The sequence below is a fragment of the Haliotis rubra genome, unplaced genomic scaffold (genome assembly GCF_003918875.1).
Source record: "Haliotis rubra isolate DU_JTF1 unplaced genomic scaffold, ASM391887v1 Scf569, whole genome shotgun sequence".
Taxonomy (NCBI): domain Eukaryota; kingdom Metazoa; phylum Mollusca; class Gastropoda; order Lepetellida; family Haliotidae; genus Haliotis; species Haliotis rubra.
Genome location: NW_025767267.1, coordinates 71,344 through 90,170, shown reverse-complemented (window position 1 = coordinate 90,170; position 18,827 = coordinate 71,344). Strand labels below are relative to the sequence as shown.

The 18,827-nt window shown below is 43.2% G+C and overlaps 1 protein-coding gene across 1 annotated transcript; it reads right to left on the bottom strand.

Annotated features, from left to right (window-relative positions):
* LOC124254222 (collagen alpha-6(VI) chain-like) lies at window positions 1-8,226 on the bottom strand. The gene is made up of 7 exons (XM_046688109.1): window positions 8,029-8,226; window positions 6,565-6,608; window positions 5,911-5,924; window positions 4,149-4,709; window positions 2,927-2,947; window positions 1,503-2,069; window positions 1-112 (listed from the first exon to the last, which is right to left on the bottom strand). The coding sequence occupies exons 1-7, from the start codon at window positions 8,071-8,073 to the stop codon at window positions 72-74; spliced, it is 1,293 nt and encodes a 430-aa protein (XP_046544065.1). The 5' UTR covers window positions 8,074-8,226; the 3' UTR covers window positions 1-71.
* Window positions 8,227-18,827: the final 10,601 nt, after the last annotated feature.

Here is an 18,827-nt window from a genome sequence, read left to right as displayed (position 1 = left end):
TTTTACTGCAAACATTTATTTCGCTGCACCTTTGTACCTTTCAACAGTATTACAGAGATTTGTATCCAGTTTCATGCATCCAATAGAGCTCCCTGGCCGAACTGTCGCAGGACTGAAAGACACAAACAACACGTGTTCAACTGATGACAGCAATGAGCAATAAAAGATGTCAATTTTACATAAACATACAATTTAAAAACACCCAAACAAGTAAAAGATTATAAATATGAACGCAAGTGTTTCCTGTTTAACCACTGTCAAGGTAAAATGGGCTAAACCTAACATTACTTGAAGGCTCCGTCTGTACAAATCTGTCTGAGTAAAAAGATCTCCCGTATAAATCTCCCCGAGTTAAAATATTTGGGAGTGAAGAGTTCTCTGTCATCTCGTCTTGAGCAACGAGGTCGCCTGTATAAAGAAGTCCCCAGATAATACCCCATCAATAGCAAGATCCCCGTACAAATCACAATAATCATTACCCTGTTTCACAAAGCGTTCGTAGCGCTAAGGTGATCGCAACTCCCATACCAGACTTGCTTTGTGAAACGAGCCCCAGGTCTCTTGTACAGGTATCCCCAGAATAGCGAGGTTTCCTGTAGAAATCTCCTCGAAGTAATACCCTTAGTGTGTCTCAAAGTCCCTGAACCACATTATTTTCCCTAATGCCTAGCTCTCCCTGCAATGCTAAAGCCCTAAATGAAGCAAGTCTAGATTTCCCCAGGTTCGGTGTCTGTTAGAATCTGAAAAACTAACTCACTTTAGGGGTCGTGATACAAAATAAACATGTCTAACTGCAATGTCTGGCCGGACCAACATCCTGAATCTTCCAACTCACTGGGGCTCCTTTTCAAGTTAAATGGGTATATTTCTGACATATCTGACGATTGAATGAGCCCCGATCTGAACCCTTTGGAGCATATCTGGGACATGACAGGTCGTTGTGTGCAACAAAGGGATCCTCTTGTACAGAACCGGACCCAATTGGACGCTGCTGTACACGAGGAATGGCGTAGACTGCCCCTTCAGAGGATCAGGAGGCTTACAGGGGGTATGAGGAGGAGGGTGCTGGCTGTCATACAGTCACACGGAGGTTACACTCGGTATTGACCTTGACTGGTGTAAGACACGCAAAATGACATTTTGAATGTTCACATTCACCAATAAATTCAACATTAAACATTCCAGGGCCATTCTTCTACACACATGGTTTTGTATGAAAATCAGTGTGTGTGTGTGTGTGTTTTAAATGAGCAATTAACGTCATAGAATCAACATGTATTGCAATCATTTTGTCGTTTTTTATGAGTCAAAGGATCATACGGGTCAGAAAAATTCGTGTTTTTCCATCGTGGTCACCATGAGAAGTTTTATGTACGTGTTCAAAACCTATCATTGCAAAAATACAGGGGGTGCTTAATTAATTTCTTTGTGTATATATTCAGGGACTAGGCGTTAGTGTATATTACCTCCTGTATGTGTTGAGCAGTCACTGAAGGACTCACCTATGTTACACGTCTTGACGTCCAGCTCATTGTGGATAGTTTCTAGAGCTCTGTAGTCCGCCACAGTGAACACCTGCTCCTGCCGTCCTGCGATGTCCAGCAGCTCTTCTTCTGAGAGGTTGAAACCGACACCGATGGCGAACATGTTGATACCGTCGTCTCGAGCCTTAGCCGCTTCTTTCTGAGTCTTCTCCCAGTCCTGAGAGTACCCGTCGGTCATCACGATGGCGATGTGAGCAGCATGAGCGCGTTGTTTGGGCAGCATCTGCCTGTCTCGCATGTACTCAATGCCGCGACCTGTGTCGGTGTGGTTGCCAGCGGTGTAGGGTATGCCGGTGATGGCTTTCATGACGCTCACCTCGTCGCTGAAGTCGTCGAAGTCGAAAGCCGTGTTGTTGTAGGTGCCGCGGCCGTAGGTGATGACGGAAAATCTGGCGCGGTGTGGGGAGATGTCGAAGCTCTTGACAAAGTTCTTGACAAAGTCTAATCCGATGGTGAAGTTGGTGGGGCCGATGCTAGAGGAGGCGTCTATGACAAGGCTGACGTCGATGGGGCTGTCACGACACACTGAAAATATACGCGTATCAATAATAGTGCAGTTAAGCATCGTTATATCGAAGTTGAAGGGACCTACGTAGATACTTCGAGTTATCCGAGTTCGACACAACCGAAAAATGACGAATGAAGAAAGCATACCAAGGTCTTTTTACTTCGAGACTTTACTTCAAAACGTTATTTCGAGACAGCCATAAGTTCGATACATCAAAATTCGACACAACAGGCTTGAATACATATTGACGTAAATAGAGCAAGTGATATGATCACGACCTGTCAGCTACGTGCTGGATGAACCTAAGGAAAGCAAGTTTAATACGTTTACAGGGACGGGAGTGGCCAAGTGGTTAAAGCGTTCGCTCATCACGCCGAAGATCCGGGTTCGATTCCCCACAATTGTACAATGTGTGAAGCCCATATCTGGTGACTCCGCTGTGATATTGTTGGAATATTGGTAAAAGTGGCGTACAACTAAACTCACTCAATAATATAGTTACCACTTTTCTTTCACCCACAGCCTCAGTTATGTCGCTGTCAAACCTAGGAGTGTAATACTGACGACCCGGGATTCAAACCCACAGTCAGCAGGTCTACAGCATGTCTAAGGGACACAACTCTGAAGCTAATTGCGGCGCCTTGGTCGGCTGGGCTACCTGTGCCCCATATTCCAGGCAATGTACCAAGATACTGAGTCCATGATTTATTATATAATTTCGAATGTTTTATAAGTATTTATGTACTCTGAGTTACAAACATTTTACTGAATTCATTCTGTCTGTAGCCGAGTTGGGTTCCCATTCCCTCCTGAAATATATAATCAGGACAAATTCAACAATTCCTCTGTTAGCGTTTAGGCCTGTGGTACTTACCAACTCTTGGAACAGGCTCCTCTGAAATAATTAGAAGATTGGACGTGTTAGATCAGGTCTGTGAGAATATATTTCATATTACCTTCATATCCGATAGCCTTTACTCATATGACTACTGCCAAGACCTCAGTCTTAATAACTCTATATTCAGTATTTAGTTGCTCGTTAGCAATGAAGTCGTCGTTGTTTTGAGAATATTTTAATGAATTAACATAAATCTCGGCACTGGTGTATTTCAGGGGTTCAAAATCCCATCACCCGACGCCCGGGACAAGTCAGTTTTCATTTCGGGCAATCAAATATTGGTATCTTACTTGTCCGTGGGCTACTAGATAATTTTCCACTTATGGTTTCAAACTGCAAATAAACTTGGATTTAATTTCATATCTGCTCAAAATGTAGATATTAAATTTCGCAATGATAATAAAGTAGAGTTATCTTTCTTTGCTATATATCACTTTTCAATAAATAGTCCAGTAAACATTAACATCAAATACCATGTTGATTTATTCTTTCATAATAACATCATCATGATTTTGTCATAAAATCAGGGCAAGTGGAAAATTAGTCAGGACAAGTTACTTTCTTAAAGTGGCAAGTGGCTTTTTAATTTTGTTTTGAACCCCTGGATTTACAAAGCCCCATAAGCATTGTTTTTACTGAAGAAAGGATACACTTGAAAACTGGATTTGACACAAAAAAAAATGATTAAAATATTAAAACCGTTCTTATAACAATACAGCCATGAAACAATACTGCAGACTGTACGTCAAAACATATACAATGTACCATCAAATATACTCATGCAAATAATGGTTGTCACCCCCCCCTCCCCTCTCCAATAAAAAAATTGAAGGGAGTGACAACCATTATTGGCATGAGTGTACATCAACATCAAATAACAATTTCTGTTTTATTCCAGTTTAGACACCATGGTGGTGTATTTTCTTTTGCCCGAAAGTTTAGTTATTTCTTTTATTGTCCACAAAAAAGTGTGTCAGACATTATGCAGTTTCTTCATGACAGGCATTCGTGGCCACTCGTGTTATTTCAGAACAAGCCGAATGGCATTCGTCACCACTCGCCCTTTTCCGTAACCTTCAAGAAGACACGAGTCACTATTCAGCTTGTCCCGGAATAACACGAGTTGGACACGAATGGCCGAATGGTTACGGAAAGGGGCGAGTGGCGACGAGTGCATGACGGGGATGGATTTACCTACCTCCACATGACTCAAAAGCGAGTCTTGATCTGATGGTGCCGAGAAGGTTGTAACTAGTGACCGTAAACACGTGGTCATCAACGCCGGCGATGTTCCTCAGTTCCTCCTCTGAGACATTACGGCCGATGCCAACAGCAAACATCTCCACGCCGGCCTCTCGGGTGATCCGGGCTTGTTCCTCCGTCACTTCCGGTCTCTGGGAGTTGCCGTCGGTCAACACAATACATACAGTCCTCACCCCTTTGCGGGCGTGAGGGAGAAATCTGTCTCTCATGAACTGGATGCCAGCCCCGGTCTCCGTAGCTTGCCCGCCCTTAAAGGGGATCCTCGAGATTGCCCTTTTCAAGGACCTCTCATCGGTGTAGCTGCTGAAACCAAAGGCGTCCTCTTCGTACACGCGGTCGCCAAACGTCACTACGGAAGCCCTCACGGTCAGGGGGCCTACTTCGAAAATGTCCATAAAGTCCTCTACGAACCACATCCCTAGTGTAAAGTTCTCCGGCCATATACTGGATGAAGAGTCGATTACAAAGGCCACGTCCAATGGTTTCTGTTTGCAAGCTGAAATGTTACCTCAAGGTGCTATAGGTATACAGGAAAACAACAAACAACAGCAACAACTAAAACAAAAGTGAGTTTAGTTTTACGCCGCTTTGAGCAATATTTCAGCAATATCACAGCGGAGGACACCAGAAACGGGCTTCACACATTGTACCCGTGTGGGGAATCGAACCACAAGACTACCCCACCGCCCGGGTTTCACCAAAGTGATACCAATTGAAGACCTTGATCTTTCCTCCCACATCGAGTTGTTTATCTTGGTTTGGTTTGATTCAGCTGTTGTCTAACGCCACACTCAGCAATATTCCAGCTCTATGGATCGGACAATCCAGTGATCAACATCATGGGCATCGATCTACGCGATTGGGATACGATCACATACATGTGTCAACCAATTCAGCGAGTCTGACCACCCGATCCCTTTAGTGGCCTCTTATGACAAACATGGTTTGCTGAAGATCAATTCTAACCCAGATCTTCACTGGTAGCCTGTGTTTTAAACTGCTGTTCAAAGCAGCGTTAAACAATGGTACGTTATCTGCCAAGTCCCTGTTTCGCGCTACTTTAATAAGCATTCTGTTCTCTCTAAGAATCGGTTCACAGCTAGTCTTGAAAACCTAGAATGACTAGTGCCAACCCATGCTGATTGTGAGGGGCAACCATAGGAAACGTTCCCCAAGAGCATGGAGTGTTGCTCATACTATGAATCAAGTAAAACCAATTCATCAGTCAGGTGTCATTTCCCGGTTATGTCAAACTTCGGATAACTCGAAGTATATTAATATGTCCTATAGCAGGTAGTACTTACGTAGTTTTCAACTTCGACACATTCGACTATTTGTTTCCCTACATTGTCTTCAGTTAGGCATCATTTTTCGGTTATGTTGAACTTCGGATAACACGAAGTATAAACATATTTCCCTATACTAGGTAGAATTTATGTAGTATTCAATTTCGACACAAGGGGCAGTGGGGTAGCCAGTGTAAAACATTCGCTCGTCACGCTGAAGACCCGGGTTCGATTCCCCACATGGGTACAATGTGTGAAGCCCATTTCTGGTGTCCCCCGCCGTGATGTTGCTGGAATATTGTTAATAGCGGCGTAAAATCATACTCACTCACTTCGACACAAATATGTTTGATTAATTTATTGTACATTGAACAGAGAAATCTTTACGCAAAGTTTCAAACCATACATTACCATCTTTGCAGCTTCTGAAAAAGAGAATGATAAGTGTAGTACGAGGAATCAACATCAAATCAATTGTTTGTTTCAAACCCAGAACCGTAGTGTCTGGGTTTTCGGCGTGACCAGCATGCATTTAACCAGCTTATTAACTACCACGACACAGCAAGACCTTAATGGATTAACAAATTCCGGGTGATAAATAGGTCCCTGAATTACTCGGATTAAGGTCGAGTAATAGCATATTACTAATACAGTCCTATCAGCATTGATTGTCGCACGCAATGGCTAATGGCTATTGTAGGATTGTAGCATTGTAAGTTTGTAGCCTTGTAGGAGCGGTGGAGTAGCCTTGTGGTTAAAGCTTTTGCTCGTCACGCATAAGGCCTGAGTTCGATTCCCAACATGGGTTCAATGCGAGATCCTGTGTCTGATGTCCCCCGCCGTTATATTACTGGAACATTGCTCAAAACGGCGTATTGTATTTTTCTCTTTTTTTCTTATTCCATGTGCATGATGGAATATTACTAGAGCGGCTTAAAACTTAACTCACTCACTCACCCATCATCATCACCACCATCATCATCATGTTCAAGGTGTTAAGCATGGGAGAAAAACTTTATTACAAACGAACTCTTTAAAGTTGAAATTCAATTTAAAGTTACTTACCCAAGTGTATCCGAAATCGTCGGATGAGTATAGCAGCCGGCAATCTGGGGAAAAGAGAAATAGTAGGCGAGACCATTTAACAGTTTGGGCGTTGAGCAAGGATGTAATATCACTCCGTATCAAATTTTGAAACAAGAAAGGGTGCTGGTCTCCGATGGTTACCACTGTAGCGAAACTCACGAGCATGGATGTGGTACCGACAGGTCTAGAAACATAATATGAGATTCGAACCCGCAGAGGTTTGGCACTACCAAAGAACGCAAAGCTAGTTGGGGCTTCTCATACGACGTGGCCCCGCTGCCCCTGTTAAGAGCAGTATGTGAGTTTGAATGACTCAGTTACATGCCATTAACGTCAAGTACCTAGGATCTGGTCCCAGTTCGCATGAGTGGGAGTTTACACCACTTCCAGAAATATTTATTCGGCGAGACTGGCAATAAATTGATTGGTTGAATTGTATCTGAGTGGTAGTCAATAGATTTCCGGACTGTCATGAAGAATGTGTGTGAGCTGGGGTGGTGTTACGCCGCTTTGAGCAATAGTCCAGCAATATCACGGCGAGGGACACCGGAAATGGGCTTCACGCATTGCACCCATATGGGGAATCGAACCCGGGCCTTCAGCCTGACGAGCGGACACTTAAACCATTACGTTACCCCATCACGTTACCCACATGTGCGTGCATGTGTTCGCGTGTGTGTGTGTATGTGTAGTTGCTTGTATTAGTCTGAAGTACTGCCGATCATGCTGCAGGTTAACAATTATTAAAACGGGATATGGTTATGTTTGGAATAATCAAAACGCCCAACCAGAAAATTCTTTTATTATGTCACTGACCCAAAGAATGAAAGACAGCTATCAACAAACATGGCTTGAAACAATCTATCTATCCTATAAATGTCTGTATTATAAACATTGGAAATCTGAACTATGCCAAGAATATTATTTTTCAAACGTCACTGTAAAGAAATCCGGTGTAGATTTATCCCGTTTTTCGCTGCTCATGAATCGCATGAGTTGTTTGTTGAAATGGAGCGATATATTAATATCCCTTGTAATCATAGAATTTGCAATCTCTGTAACGTTAATGCTGTAGAAGACGAATACCATTTTCTTTTCATCTGGCCCGCCTACCAAAACCTTAGAAAGAAAATAAATATCTAACATCATACTAATATACCCATCCAAATGAAATAAAAATGACTATATTATTAACAAATGAAAATACTATTGAATAACAGAACCTGTCAAATCTGTAATCTGTTAATATTTGACATGTGGTTTTCTGCTGCTCAGTTCTAAATATTGTGTATATAAATGTTCTATAGGACTGTGGCCTTTTAAGTACCGACTAAAGATTGATTGAATTACATCCCCGTGAGACACATAATACAGACTCCGAGATTTCCCAGTGCCAGCCAGGGTAACAACAAGTGGCTGATATAAGTAGAAAGGTACACTTACAAAGCTGAGAATGACGATGATGGATGCACACTTGATGATGTCCATAGCTGCTGTCGATGTTGCGACGATTCTGCTGGTCAGCTGGTAAATGGTTTGAACATTTATACCCTGTGTGAATGTTAGATTACGTGGGATAATAACCCATAATCGCCGATCAAACAGTATTTCACTCTCAAACCATAGGAGACCCGTGCAATTTGCAGAACAATTTCCATAAAAACGTTTAATTATGGTAAAATGAGCGTTTTAATTCTGTAACAAGTGCAGTGAATTATGTAATTAGTCAGTGCCTATTACAAATCAAATAACCTTTGAGCCAGGGCGGATAAGAGAGAGGCATTACTGCATTCAGAGTAGACGAAAAACAAATCCAGAGAGTAAAATAAACAAAATACCCAGCACAACATAAACCATATAGTTAGATAGTTTTCAAGTAAAACCACACATAACAAAGACCATATAAGACAGATAAGAGACTTGATGGGCATTTAGAAATTGGAAGGTAACATAGCAACGTATACGGTATGGATTTACAACTTCTTTATTATTCACAGCACGACGTTTCTGGGCTACTTCTTTCCCCTTCATCAGGTGAATGATAGAATGTAATTTACAAGCAAAATATATAGTGCGTATAGGAGGCCATTGGGATGGAAATAAAGATTGAGATCTATGTCTTCGTAAGTGAATGGGTTCTAATCAATGTTTATCTCAACACGCTGTGCATACCAATCCATTGCATAAACATACCACTTAATCTACTTGATCTCTGTACATCTCAATCACGTCGCATGGCGTGTTTGGGTGGTGCTTGAAAGCCATCCTGTCTGAAACTAGCATCACGTGTTTGTGCCCTTGAAAGCCACCCTGTCCGAAAGTAGCATCATGTGTTTGGGTGGTGCTTGAAAGCCACCGTGTCTGTGCCCTTGAAAGCCACCGTGTCTGAAACTATCCATGCACAAAGGCAGGGTGGGTGTCTACTGCTTAATACTGCATCGGCAAGTTTGCTAAAACTTGCACCAAACGTTAGGTGCTTAGAAGCCACGCTGGCTGAAACATGCATCACATGTTAGGGTGTCTCAAAGTAGTGTCCCGTATTGGGGTGCACGTGGTGCCTGAAAGCCATGTGAAGTGACTGAAACTAGCATCACGTGTTTGGGTGTTTGAATGTCACTGTCTCTGAAACTTGCATCACGTGTTTGTGTGCTTCAAAGCCATGGTGTCTGAAACTAGCATCACGTACTTGTGTGCTTTAAAGCAACGGTGTCTGAAACTAGCATCACGTGTTTGTGTGCTTTAAAGCCACGGTGTCTGAAACTAGCATCACCTGTTTGTGTGCTTCAAAGCCATGGTGTCTGAAACTAGCATCACGTGTTTGTGTGCTTCAAAGCCATGGTGTCTGAAACTAGCATCACGTGTTTGTGTGCTTCAAAGCCATGGTGTCTGAAACTAGCATCACGTGTTTGTGTGCTTCAAAGCCATGGTGTCTGAAACTAGCATCACGCTTCAAAGCCATGGTTCTGAAACTAGCATCAAAGCCAAAGCCACGGTGTCTGAAACTAGCATCACGAACTTGTGTGCTTCAAAGCCACGGTGTCTGAAACTAGCATCACGTGTTTGTGTGCTTCAAAGCCATGGTGTCTGAAACTAGCACCACGTGTTTGGGTGCTTGAAAGCCATGGTGTCTGAAACTAGCATCACGTGTTTGTGTGCTTCAAAGCCACGGTGTCTGAAACTAGCATCACGTGTTTGTGCTTCAAAGCCATGGTGTCTGAAACAAAGCATCACGTGTTTGTGTGCTTCAAAGCCATGGTGTCTGAAACTAGCATCACGTGTTTTTGTGCTTCAAAGCCATGGTGTCTGAAACTAGCACCACGCCACGGTGCTTCAAAGCCATGGTGTCTGAAACTAGCATCACGTGTTTGTGTGCTTCAAAGCCACGGTGTCTGAAACTAGCATCACGTGTTTGGGTGCTTGAAAGCCATGGTGTCTGAAACTAGCATCACGTGTTTGTGTGCTTGAAAGCCACGGTGTCTGAAACTAGCATCACGTGTTTGTGTGCTTCAAAGCCATGATGTCTGAAACTAGCATCACGTGTTTGTGTGCTTCAAAGCCACGGTGTATGAAACTAGCATCACGTGTTTGGGTGCTTGAAAGCCATGGTGACTGAAAGTAGCCTCACGTGTTCATTAGCTCGAAAGCCACGGTGTCTGAAAGTAGTCTCACGTGTTTAGGAGCTTGTAAGTTACCGTGGCTGAAACTTGTATCATGTGTTTGTGCCCTTGAAAGCCACTGTGGCTGAAACAAGCATCACGTGTTTGGGTGTTTGAAAGCCACCCTGTCTGAAACTAGCATCACGTGCCATCCACAAAGGCAGGGTGGGTGTATAGTGCGCCACTGACGTTATCTTCTGAAATCGGCACCCCAGTGAAGATTGGATATAAACATGATAGAACAGTTTCTGTCGTAGTTAGGCTTTATTCATTGTTAACATTGTTTCCAAACTTCCCACCGTACTTGAATACAGCTATTGGATTCTAATTTCAGGTTAATCTATTGAATATATTTTCAACTATATTTCGATTATATCTTAGCAAAGCATTCATCACTTGATATGACCTGTTGATTTTACCTGCTTGTCTTCTCTCATGCAGCACATCAATATGACAGCACCTGTTCATGCATCATTAATACAGTTGTCAGTTTGACACTGAGTTACATTGAGTAATCTACTTAAAATTCTAATGTACAATGTATGTGATATTTTCATATATGCTTATATCTCCTGATGACAGGTAGGTGGAGTAGGCAAGTAAATTGGAACAGACCGCAATTTATTTTTTTCAATGTTTTAAGGTACTTGCATTTCACAAATAAATTTTCATGTGAACCTGTGGGTTAAATTTCACTTGCTTCTTGCTTTTAAAAAGTGTGGGGCAGGTTAAGGCCAAGGTCGTCAATGGAGAACGTACACGCACAATGGCCTCAGACCACACTTATTTTCCTTCTTTGCTATCTACAGTGCACCATAACTAATATCGGTCGTAGGCTGTTCTCCTGTTGCATGCTGACCAGCCTGCCACTTGTCACTTAACCGGCAATATGGGCCTGGATCGACCATGTCCATTTGGCTGTATCCACTGTAAACAATGGTCACCGGAAGTTTCGAGCCGAAACACACTAAACAGCCTTGACCTTGGGGTCAAATCGTGGAAGGCTGGTGTCAAACCATGTGTAGATTGTGGACCCAAAAGATTTTGCAATAAAGTACAATGTCTTACCTTTCATTTAAGCTATCACAAGTCACCCTGAAAAAATAAGCACACACAGAACAGCCCATTTAAACAAGGCACTATATTCTCCTATTTTCCTTCCGGGTCATGGTAAAAGGGGGGTAACTGTGGCCTGAGGCCTATCATTGTTTGCGATAAATAAATGTGGCGAAATCACGCCACTCATGACACAGTGAGTTTAGTTTTACGCCGCACTGAGCAATACTCAAACCATATGTCGGCGGTCTGTAAATAATCGAGTCTGGACCAGACAATCCAGTGATCAACAGCATGAGCATCGATCTGCGCAGTTGGGAACCGATGACACGTGTCAACCAAGTCAACGAGCCTGACCACCCGATTCCGTTAATCGCCTCTTACGACAAGCATGGGTTACTGAAGATCAATATTCTAACCCTGATCTTCACGGGTCCACTCATGATACAAATTTCAACCCATCCATGATACAAATTTCAACCCATCCATGATACAAATTTTAACCCATCCATGATACAAATTCCAACCCATCCATGATACAAATTCCAACCCATCCATGATACAAATTTCAACACATCCAGTATAGTTGTAGCTAACAACCAGCTAAGATAAACGAGGATAATATACGGTATTAAGTGAATACAAGCAAAACAGAAAGGAAGCCCTTTAAATTATCTCACCTCAGAACAGTCCGATGTTTCTCAAGTCTTCCATGGGTTGTGGGGTAGCCTCGTAGTTAATCGTTCGCTCGTTACGCCGAAGACCTAGGTTCGATTCCCCACGTGGGTACAATATGTGAAGCCCATTTCTCGTGTTCCTCTCCGTGATATTGTTGTAATATTGCTAAAAGCGGTTTGCTAGAATTTGTACTTTACTAAGAAAGTGTAATCCCAAATATCAATTAATTGTTAATTGTAAAAGGGTTACCATATCAAGATGTACATGAGTATCCATTCTTGTCCAAACTTGTTTACATTCATCAAAATAAACATCAACCTGAAGCAGAGATAACATCATGAGAAATACGGCCTTTTGGCAGAAATCAAGACTGTAGAGGAGTGCGTCGGCTCATTGTCCAACCTCGTAATAATTTTAAAGATCCGGGTTAGAGTTGATCTTCAGCAACCCATGCTTGTTGTAAGAGGCGATTAATGGGATTTGGTGGTCAGGCTCGCTGACTTGGTTGACACATGTCACCGTATCCCATTTGCGTAGATCGATGCTCATGTTGTTGATCCTTGGATTGTCTGGTCCAGACTTGCTATTTAAAGATCGCCGCCATATAGCTGGAATATTGCTGAATTCGGCGTTAAACAACAACCAAACATATATCGTATCTTAAGGAATTGTGTATAGACTCTTTTGAATGCTATACACAGTATTTTAATACTGTCTTACGTGAAGAGTGTTTTAAATATTGTGTCTAATAAATGTCTAAATAATGTAATGTGTATTTCCCGTGCCAAACATTCTCTCAAATTAATATTCAAGAAACATATGTCTAATGAGGAAAGGGGTTTATATACTGAACATCATTGAAAACGCACCACTTATAAAAGTTCAGATTATTAAACGCACGTGTAAGGAAATGATATTTTTGGAGTGGATAATAACAGATGGACGACTGACAAAAACAACAACACAGAAAAGACGCTCATTCATGAAATGTTCCACAGTCAGAAAGGATCAAACACACGTGGGGTCGAAACGAAAAGTCAATATCGCGTGTGACCGCCATTTGCATTGGCACATGCAGTTCAACGTCTCCTCATTGAGTCAATAAGCGTCCGAATAGAGTTCTTGAGGATGGCATTCCACTTCTGCAGTAGTGCAGGCTCAAGTTCCCAGATGTTTCGCATCTGTTGTCGCCGCGAAAGACTTTGACCAATTTCGTCCCACAAGTGCTCCATGGGGGATACATCTGGCGACTGTGCTGGGCAATGAATAACCTGGATGTGTTGCTGGGCCAGATACTGCATGGAAAGTCTTGTTGTGTGTGCCCGTGCGTTGTCCTTTGAAAAGTATGGACATCTTGGTTGTGATTGAAGACAGATACGATGTGATTCTCAAGAATCTGCTCACGGTAATAAAGGGCATTAACTCTCCCTTAACAGACATGAAGGCAGTCCTGTGATTGTAATTTATTTCACCCCAGACCATGACGCTCCCACCATCCAAAGGTCTGTGTGAACCCACTCACCAGCATAGCGTTCACCACGTCTACGCCAAACACGTAATCGGCCGTCAGCATTATGTAGATGAAGACGTGACTCGTCAGTGACTAAGACACCATGCCATTGTTGTAACCTTTACTGAAAATTCATGCTAGCCCATTGTATACGCTCATTACGGTGTCTGTCAGTCAGAATTGGTCCAACGTAAGGACGTCGAGCATGTAGCCCTGTTGCGTGTAGACGGCGTCGCATGGAGTCAGCGCTGATGACCCCCACGTCAACCTTGAACTAGTGCAGCAGTCCTGGCAGTCGGCAGTGTTCAATCACTGATATGGACAAGGTCAATATGGCGATCCTGATGGAGCGTCGTAACACACTGTTGCCAAGGTCATTGAAGGTCACGGGTGCTGCCTGTCTACTGATGTCGTCTATGAAGCCTAACGATGGTGGAGTGGCCAAGTCCAAGTTGTCGAGCAATATCCCTGCTGCTGGTGCCAACCTGAATCATGCCTAGTGCACGTTCTCTTTCGTGAGGTGTTAACCTCGGCATCTCTGTCCTCGTTTCATAATCGTTAGTGAAACAATGAGAATCGTTTCTCATACACCTGCTTTTAATGTCACAGTCAGTATGATTTCAGAATGAAATTCGCGCTTTTTCATGGCGTGGCTGCATGTTGATGCATTTTGGAATTAAGAGTCATACTGTGGACAGGAATTTGTTTCTAAAGCATTTTTTTCAACTGGACATGCCCTTCGACTTCATGTTAGTTATATTCATTGATCATTGTCATGCTGAAATCCATCTTTATAAAAATATGGACAATTTTAGACTGGTGCGTTTTCAATGATGTTCAGTATATATTGTTCTAAATACTGTGTCCAATAAATGCTCTGAAAGTAATGTACTGAGTATTTATTGTGTATATGCTTAAGTCCAAAAGGGACGGTGGTAGCCTGGTGGTTAAAGCGTTCGCTCGTCACACCTAAGACCCGGGTTCCTTTCCCCACATGGGTACGATGTGTAAAAAAAAGGAACAAAGTAAGTGACCCACTGCAAGTCATGTACAAAATCAATGGAAATCCGATAATTGAACCCCTCCAGATTGTTGTTCGTTCGGGGTCCAAGGTTGCGTCATCGTCGACCCAGGTAGTCACGATGTAAGCGGTCGGCGTTGTTGAGTGGAGGGTGTCATCCATGGTGTCGACCCAGGCATCCTGTACCTCAGCTGCAGGGAAGAGGGCTAGTGCTGAGGTTCTTCTTACCCATGAACCGACAGCCGGGTCTTCCGTGTACTGGACCGCTAACCCCAGGTCTTGTACCTTCCTCCAGATCGCCTGAGTGTAATGGAAGTAGCATCATCGGACTGATGTCGTGGGAAACTCCTCTTGAACAGCGCGGATTGCGACCTGTTCGAAGTCGGCCTGGGTTGTGGTGGGGGACAGAACTCGGTGTAGTCGTTGTTGGATTTCTTCCTTCAGTCGACTGAAGAGACGGCGGTAGGTCTAGTTCGTCCTGGTACAGGGTCGGTACAGGAATGGTCTCCTTTCTAGCTCGCTTCCTGATGTTGCTGATGAACTTCACAGCGCCTTGATCCTGAGGGTCCGTGGTTGTGTGCTGTGCTGTTGCTGACATAGTTGCCAGTGGTTGTCACTCTGCCTCTGCACCCTTTCACGACGCACAACCAGGGAATACAATGTTCTTTTGTCAAATTCTTGTTGTGTAGATGACCTTGAAACAAAACTTGTCGTGTGCCTCGCCTTGATGTCACATATTCCACTTCGACTAAACCTGCCATAATGATCAATAAGTGACGATTCTTCCATCTTAGGTCAATATATAGGTAGTTAGTCAGTTAGTCTTAAACAATCCACAACATGAGTAGACACTAAGTTTTAAACAAATGGAGTATTTCCTTAAATTGGCATAATAGTTTAATTCGAATCGGAAATGGAATGGTATTCTTACCTCGCTTTTCTAAGAACGTATTCAAAACAATCGGTATGCAGAGTCGACGTATTAACTTATGTTTGACAAGCAGTTGGATCTCACACAAGAAAAGCGGGCGAGTCTATTATATGGTAGGGAGCATGGCCTTTGTTGTTTTAATTAATCAGGTCCGTTCCGTATGACTAGTGGCCGTATGAGAAATGGGAGTAGGACTAATGGGCTACGACCCAACAAATTGGGGGACACCCCTCCACCCCTCCCCCGGCCCCCTAAAATCAACATCGCCCACCTAGCCATTAATCATGAACGGTCCCTTAGTAACACGTTCGATTGTCCTTCCAGTGTTTATCTGTCGGGCACCTACACTGTCTGACACTGCCATAACAAGTTAGAGTGAGTGAGCTAGGATAAATAGTCACATCAACAGTATTTAAGCTATATTGTAGCCAAAACAAATTATACACTTTTAATACATAAAGTTCGATTTCAAAACCTGTCGACGAAGGACAGTAAAGGACCAGAATAACAGGTGCAGATTTAAAACTAGCATGTTAGCACGTAATATAACATTACAATTATTTGAGGCGGTGGGGTAGCCTAGTGGTTAAAGCGTTGGCTCGTCACGCCGAATACCCGGGTTCGAATCCCCACATGGGTACAATGTGTGAAGCCCATTTCTGGTGTCCCCCGCCGTGATGTTGCTGGAATATTGCTAAAAGCGGCGTAAAACCAAAACTCAGTCAGTCAGTCAGTTACAATTATTTCCCTATTCAAGATCACTCGTAACGTGCACTTAAAAACAATATTTTGGAAAATGCTAGGCCAACTAGGGGCAAATATGACAGTCAATATCAATTTTTGACACTTAGAACAAGAAGGATGCAGATGAGTGAAGTTATACTATTATATAGAATTTGTTCCCAGTTGATCGCATAGGGCGGCGAATAGAAAACACTTACTTTAAACATGATCCCAACTTTCAAAAATGTATCTCTACACGTGTCAGATGCAATTACATTAATATAAAGCACAATGGATAATATCAAAATACGGCCTATTCCTGCAGTTCTCATGAATAAATGTGTCACATGCAAGATGCACTATGTATATCAACAATAAGAACTCGAACAGAACAAAAGATGTCTGAAATAGTCTATACACTGATGGGGATCCTTGGGTTGAGGAGAAATTGAAAGAAGTGGCAGTAAAATCCTTCCTAAATTTCAAATTTTTTTGGGGAAATATGATATTTCCAAATTGGGAATTTTTGGAAATCACCATTTTTTTCTTGTGGTGAGGTAGCTATAGATCACCATAATCGGGACCACGAGGACATACGGTACTTTTGCTACATGCATGGATAATGAAACATACACCTTTATGAACAACAATAGTTTGTTTATTGCATAGATCGACGTTTCGGCGAAGATTCTTACACCGTTATCAAGCTTGACGTCGCTCTATGCAGTAAACAAGATGTTGTTATGAAAAAACAATCGCAAAGATTTATACCCCGCTTGGGCTGTGTATGGCCGTGCACCGGGCATACATGGTAATTTGTTCAAGGTCACGCGAACCAATCAGAGATGGACATTCTTACATAAGGTAGGATAATTGTTATTATCTTCCATTTAGTGTTATTAACCAACTATACTCTCCCCAAAAAGAAACGCATCATGAAAATAGCAATTTCATGTAGCAATGAATTATAACGTGATTCATTTTACAAAAGGATTTGCTCTGTTTATGAGTCCTATGGTGTTTATGTTTTGAAACATCACAACAAAACGCACCATCCGTAAAATACCCGTATTTAACAGCATGATTTTCAATTTCGGCGTGTAGTGTCACAGAATACACAATTCACATGCAATGCACGTGAAAGTTGGGGATCAGATAGTCTCAATGATGGGTATAAAAGGTTGATCGCTGTCTGTCGATTATTCACTGTATTTGGAATATTGTTGACGAACGCAAAATGCCACGTCTAAGTGAAGCCAACCGTCATATCGCCATTGGTTTGCTTGAAGCTGGCCAGGCTCAACGTGCAGTTGCCCGACGCATGAATGTTCACCAAAGCACCATTTCACGGCTCTGGGAGAGATATCGCAGGCAGAATGCGGTAGCAGATGCCCCTCGTAGTGGGCGACCTCGAGCGACCACTGCGGCGCAGGATCGCTACATCCGGGTACATCACCTGCGTCATCGAACAGCTACGGCGACCAGTACCGCTCGACAAATACCCGGATTGAGGAGGCTTTCTGCACAGACCGTCAGGAACAGGTTGAGAGAGGCTGGTTTACGTGCAAGAAGACCTTATTTTGGCCCTGTGCTTCGACAACAACATCGTCGACATCGAGTTCAATGGTGCACCAACGTTCAGGCCTGGAACCTACTGAATTGGCGTAGAATCTGGTTCAGTGATGAATCACGATTTCTATTGGAACGACGCGATGGAAGAATGCGGGTGTACAGACGTCGACGTGAACGTTTCGCCGACGCTTGCGTTCCCCAGGTGGACAGATTCGGCCGGGACAGTGGTATGATGTGGGGAGCGATCACCTGCCGTAGGAGAAGTGATTTGGTGATGATCCAGGGCAACCTGACAGCTCAACGGTACTGTGACGAAATCCTACGCCCACACCTCCTTCCAATCATTGATCGCCAGAGGGAGTTGTTTCAACAGGACAATGCCAGGCCCCACACAGCACGTCACACTAGAGACTTACTCCAGAACCACAACATCAATTGCTCCCCTGGCCCTCAAGATCACCGGACTTAAACCTGATCGAACATCTGTGGGATGCCCTGGACAGACGGGTGCGACGCCGTAACCCTCAGCCCCAGACACTTCAGCAACTCGCACAGGCACTACAGGCAGAGTGGGCTGCGATTGGGCAACACGAGATTCTGAGACTTATTCGTTCGATGCCGAGGCGATGCCGTGCAGTTCTGGATGCCCACGGTGGTCACACGAGGTATTGACTTCAGCGCCACCACACGTCTCCATGTGACACTCAAACTGACTTCCTCGAGTTGGTGCCAAAGACGGATAAGTCTGCATTCCCAGTGTGCAATTTCGCTATATTTCATTGACTCATAAAGCCTACAAGATGTTTCAAAATAAACATAAAAATACAGTTGAAATTCCTATATGCGTTTTTTTGGGGGGAGAGTATATTAAAATGCAAATCAAACATAGAGTATGTTACATTTGGGATTACACTTTCTCAGTAAAGTACAGATTCTAGCACTTTTGTTTGGCTGAGTCCCATCCGGGATTCAAACCCACACCCTCAGAGTCAGGCACCTAATCGCCAGGTGGCGTTGTACAAAACAATCTTAGCGCTAAGACTGTCGTAAGTTTATAATTAGGTATGGGAGTTAAGATCACCTTAGCGCTAAGGT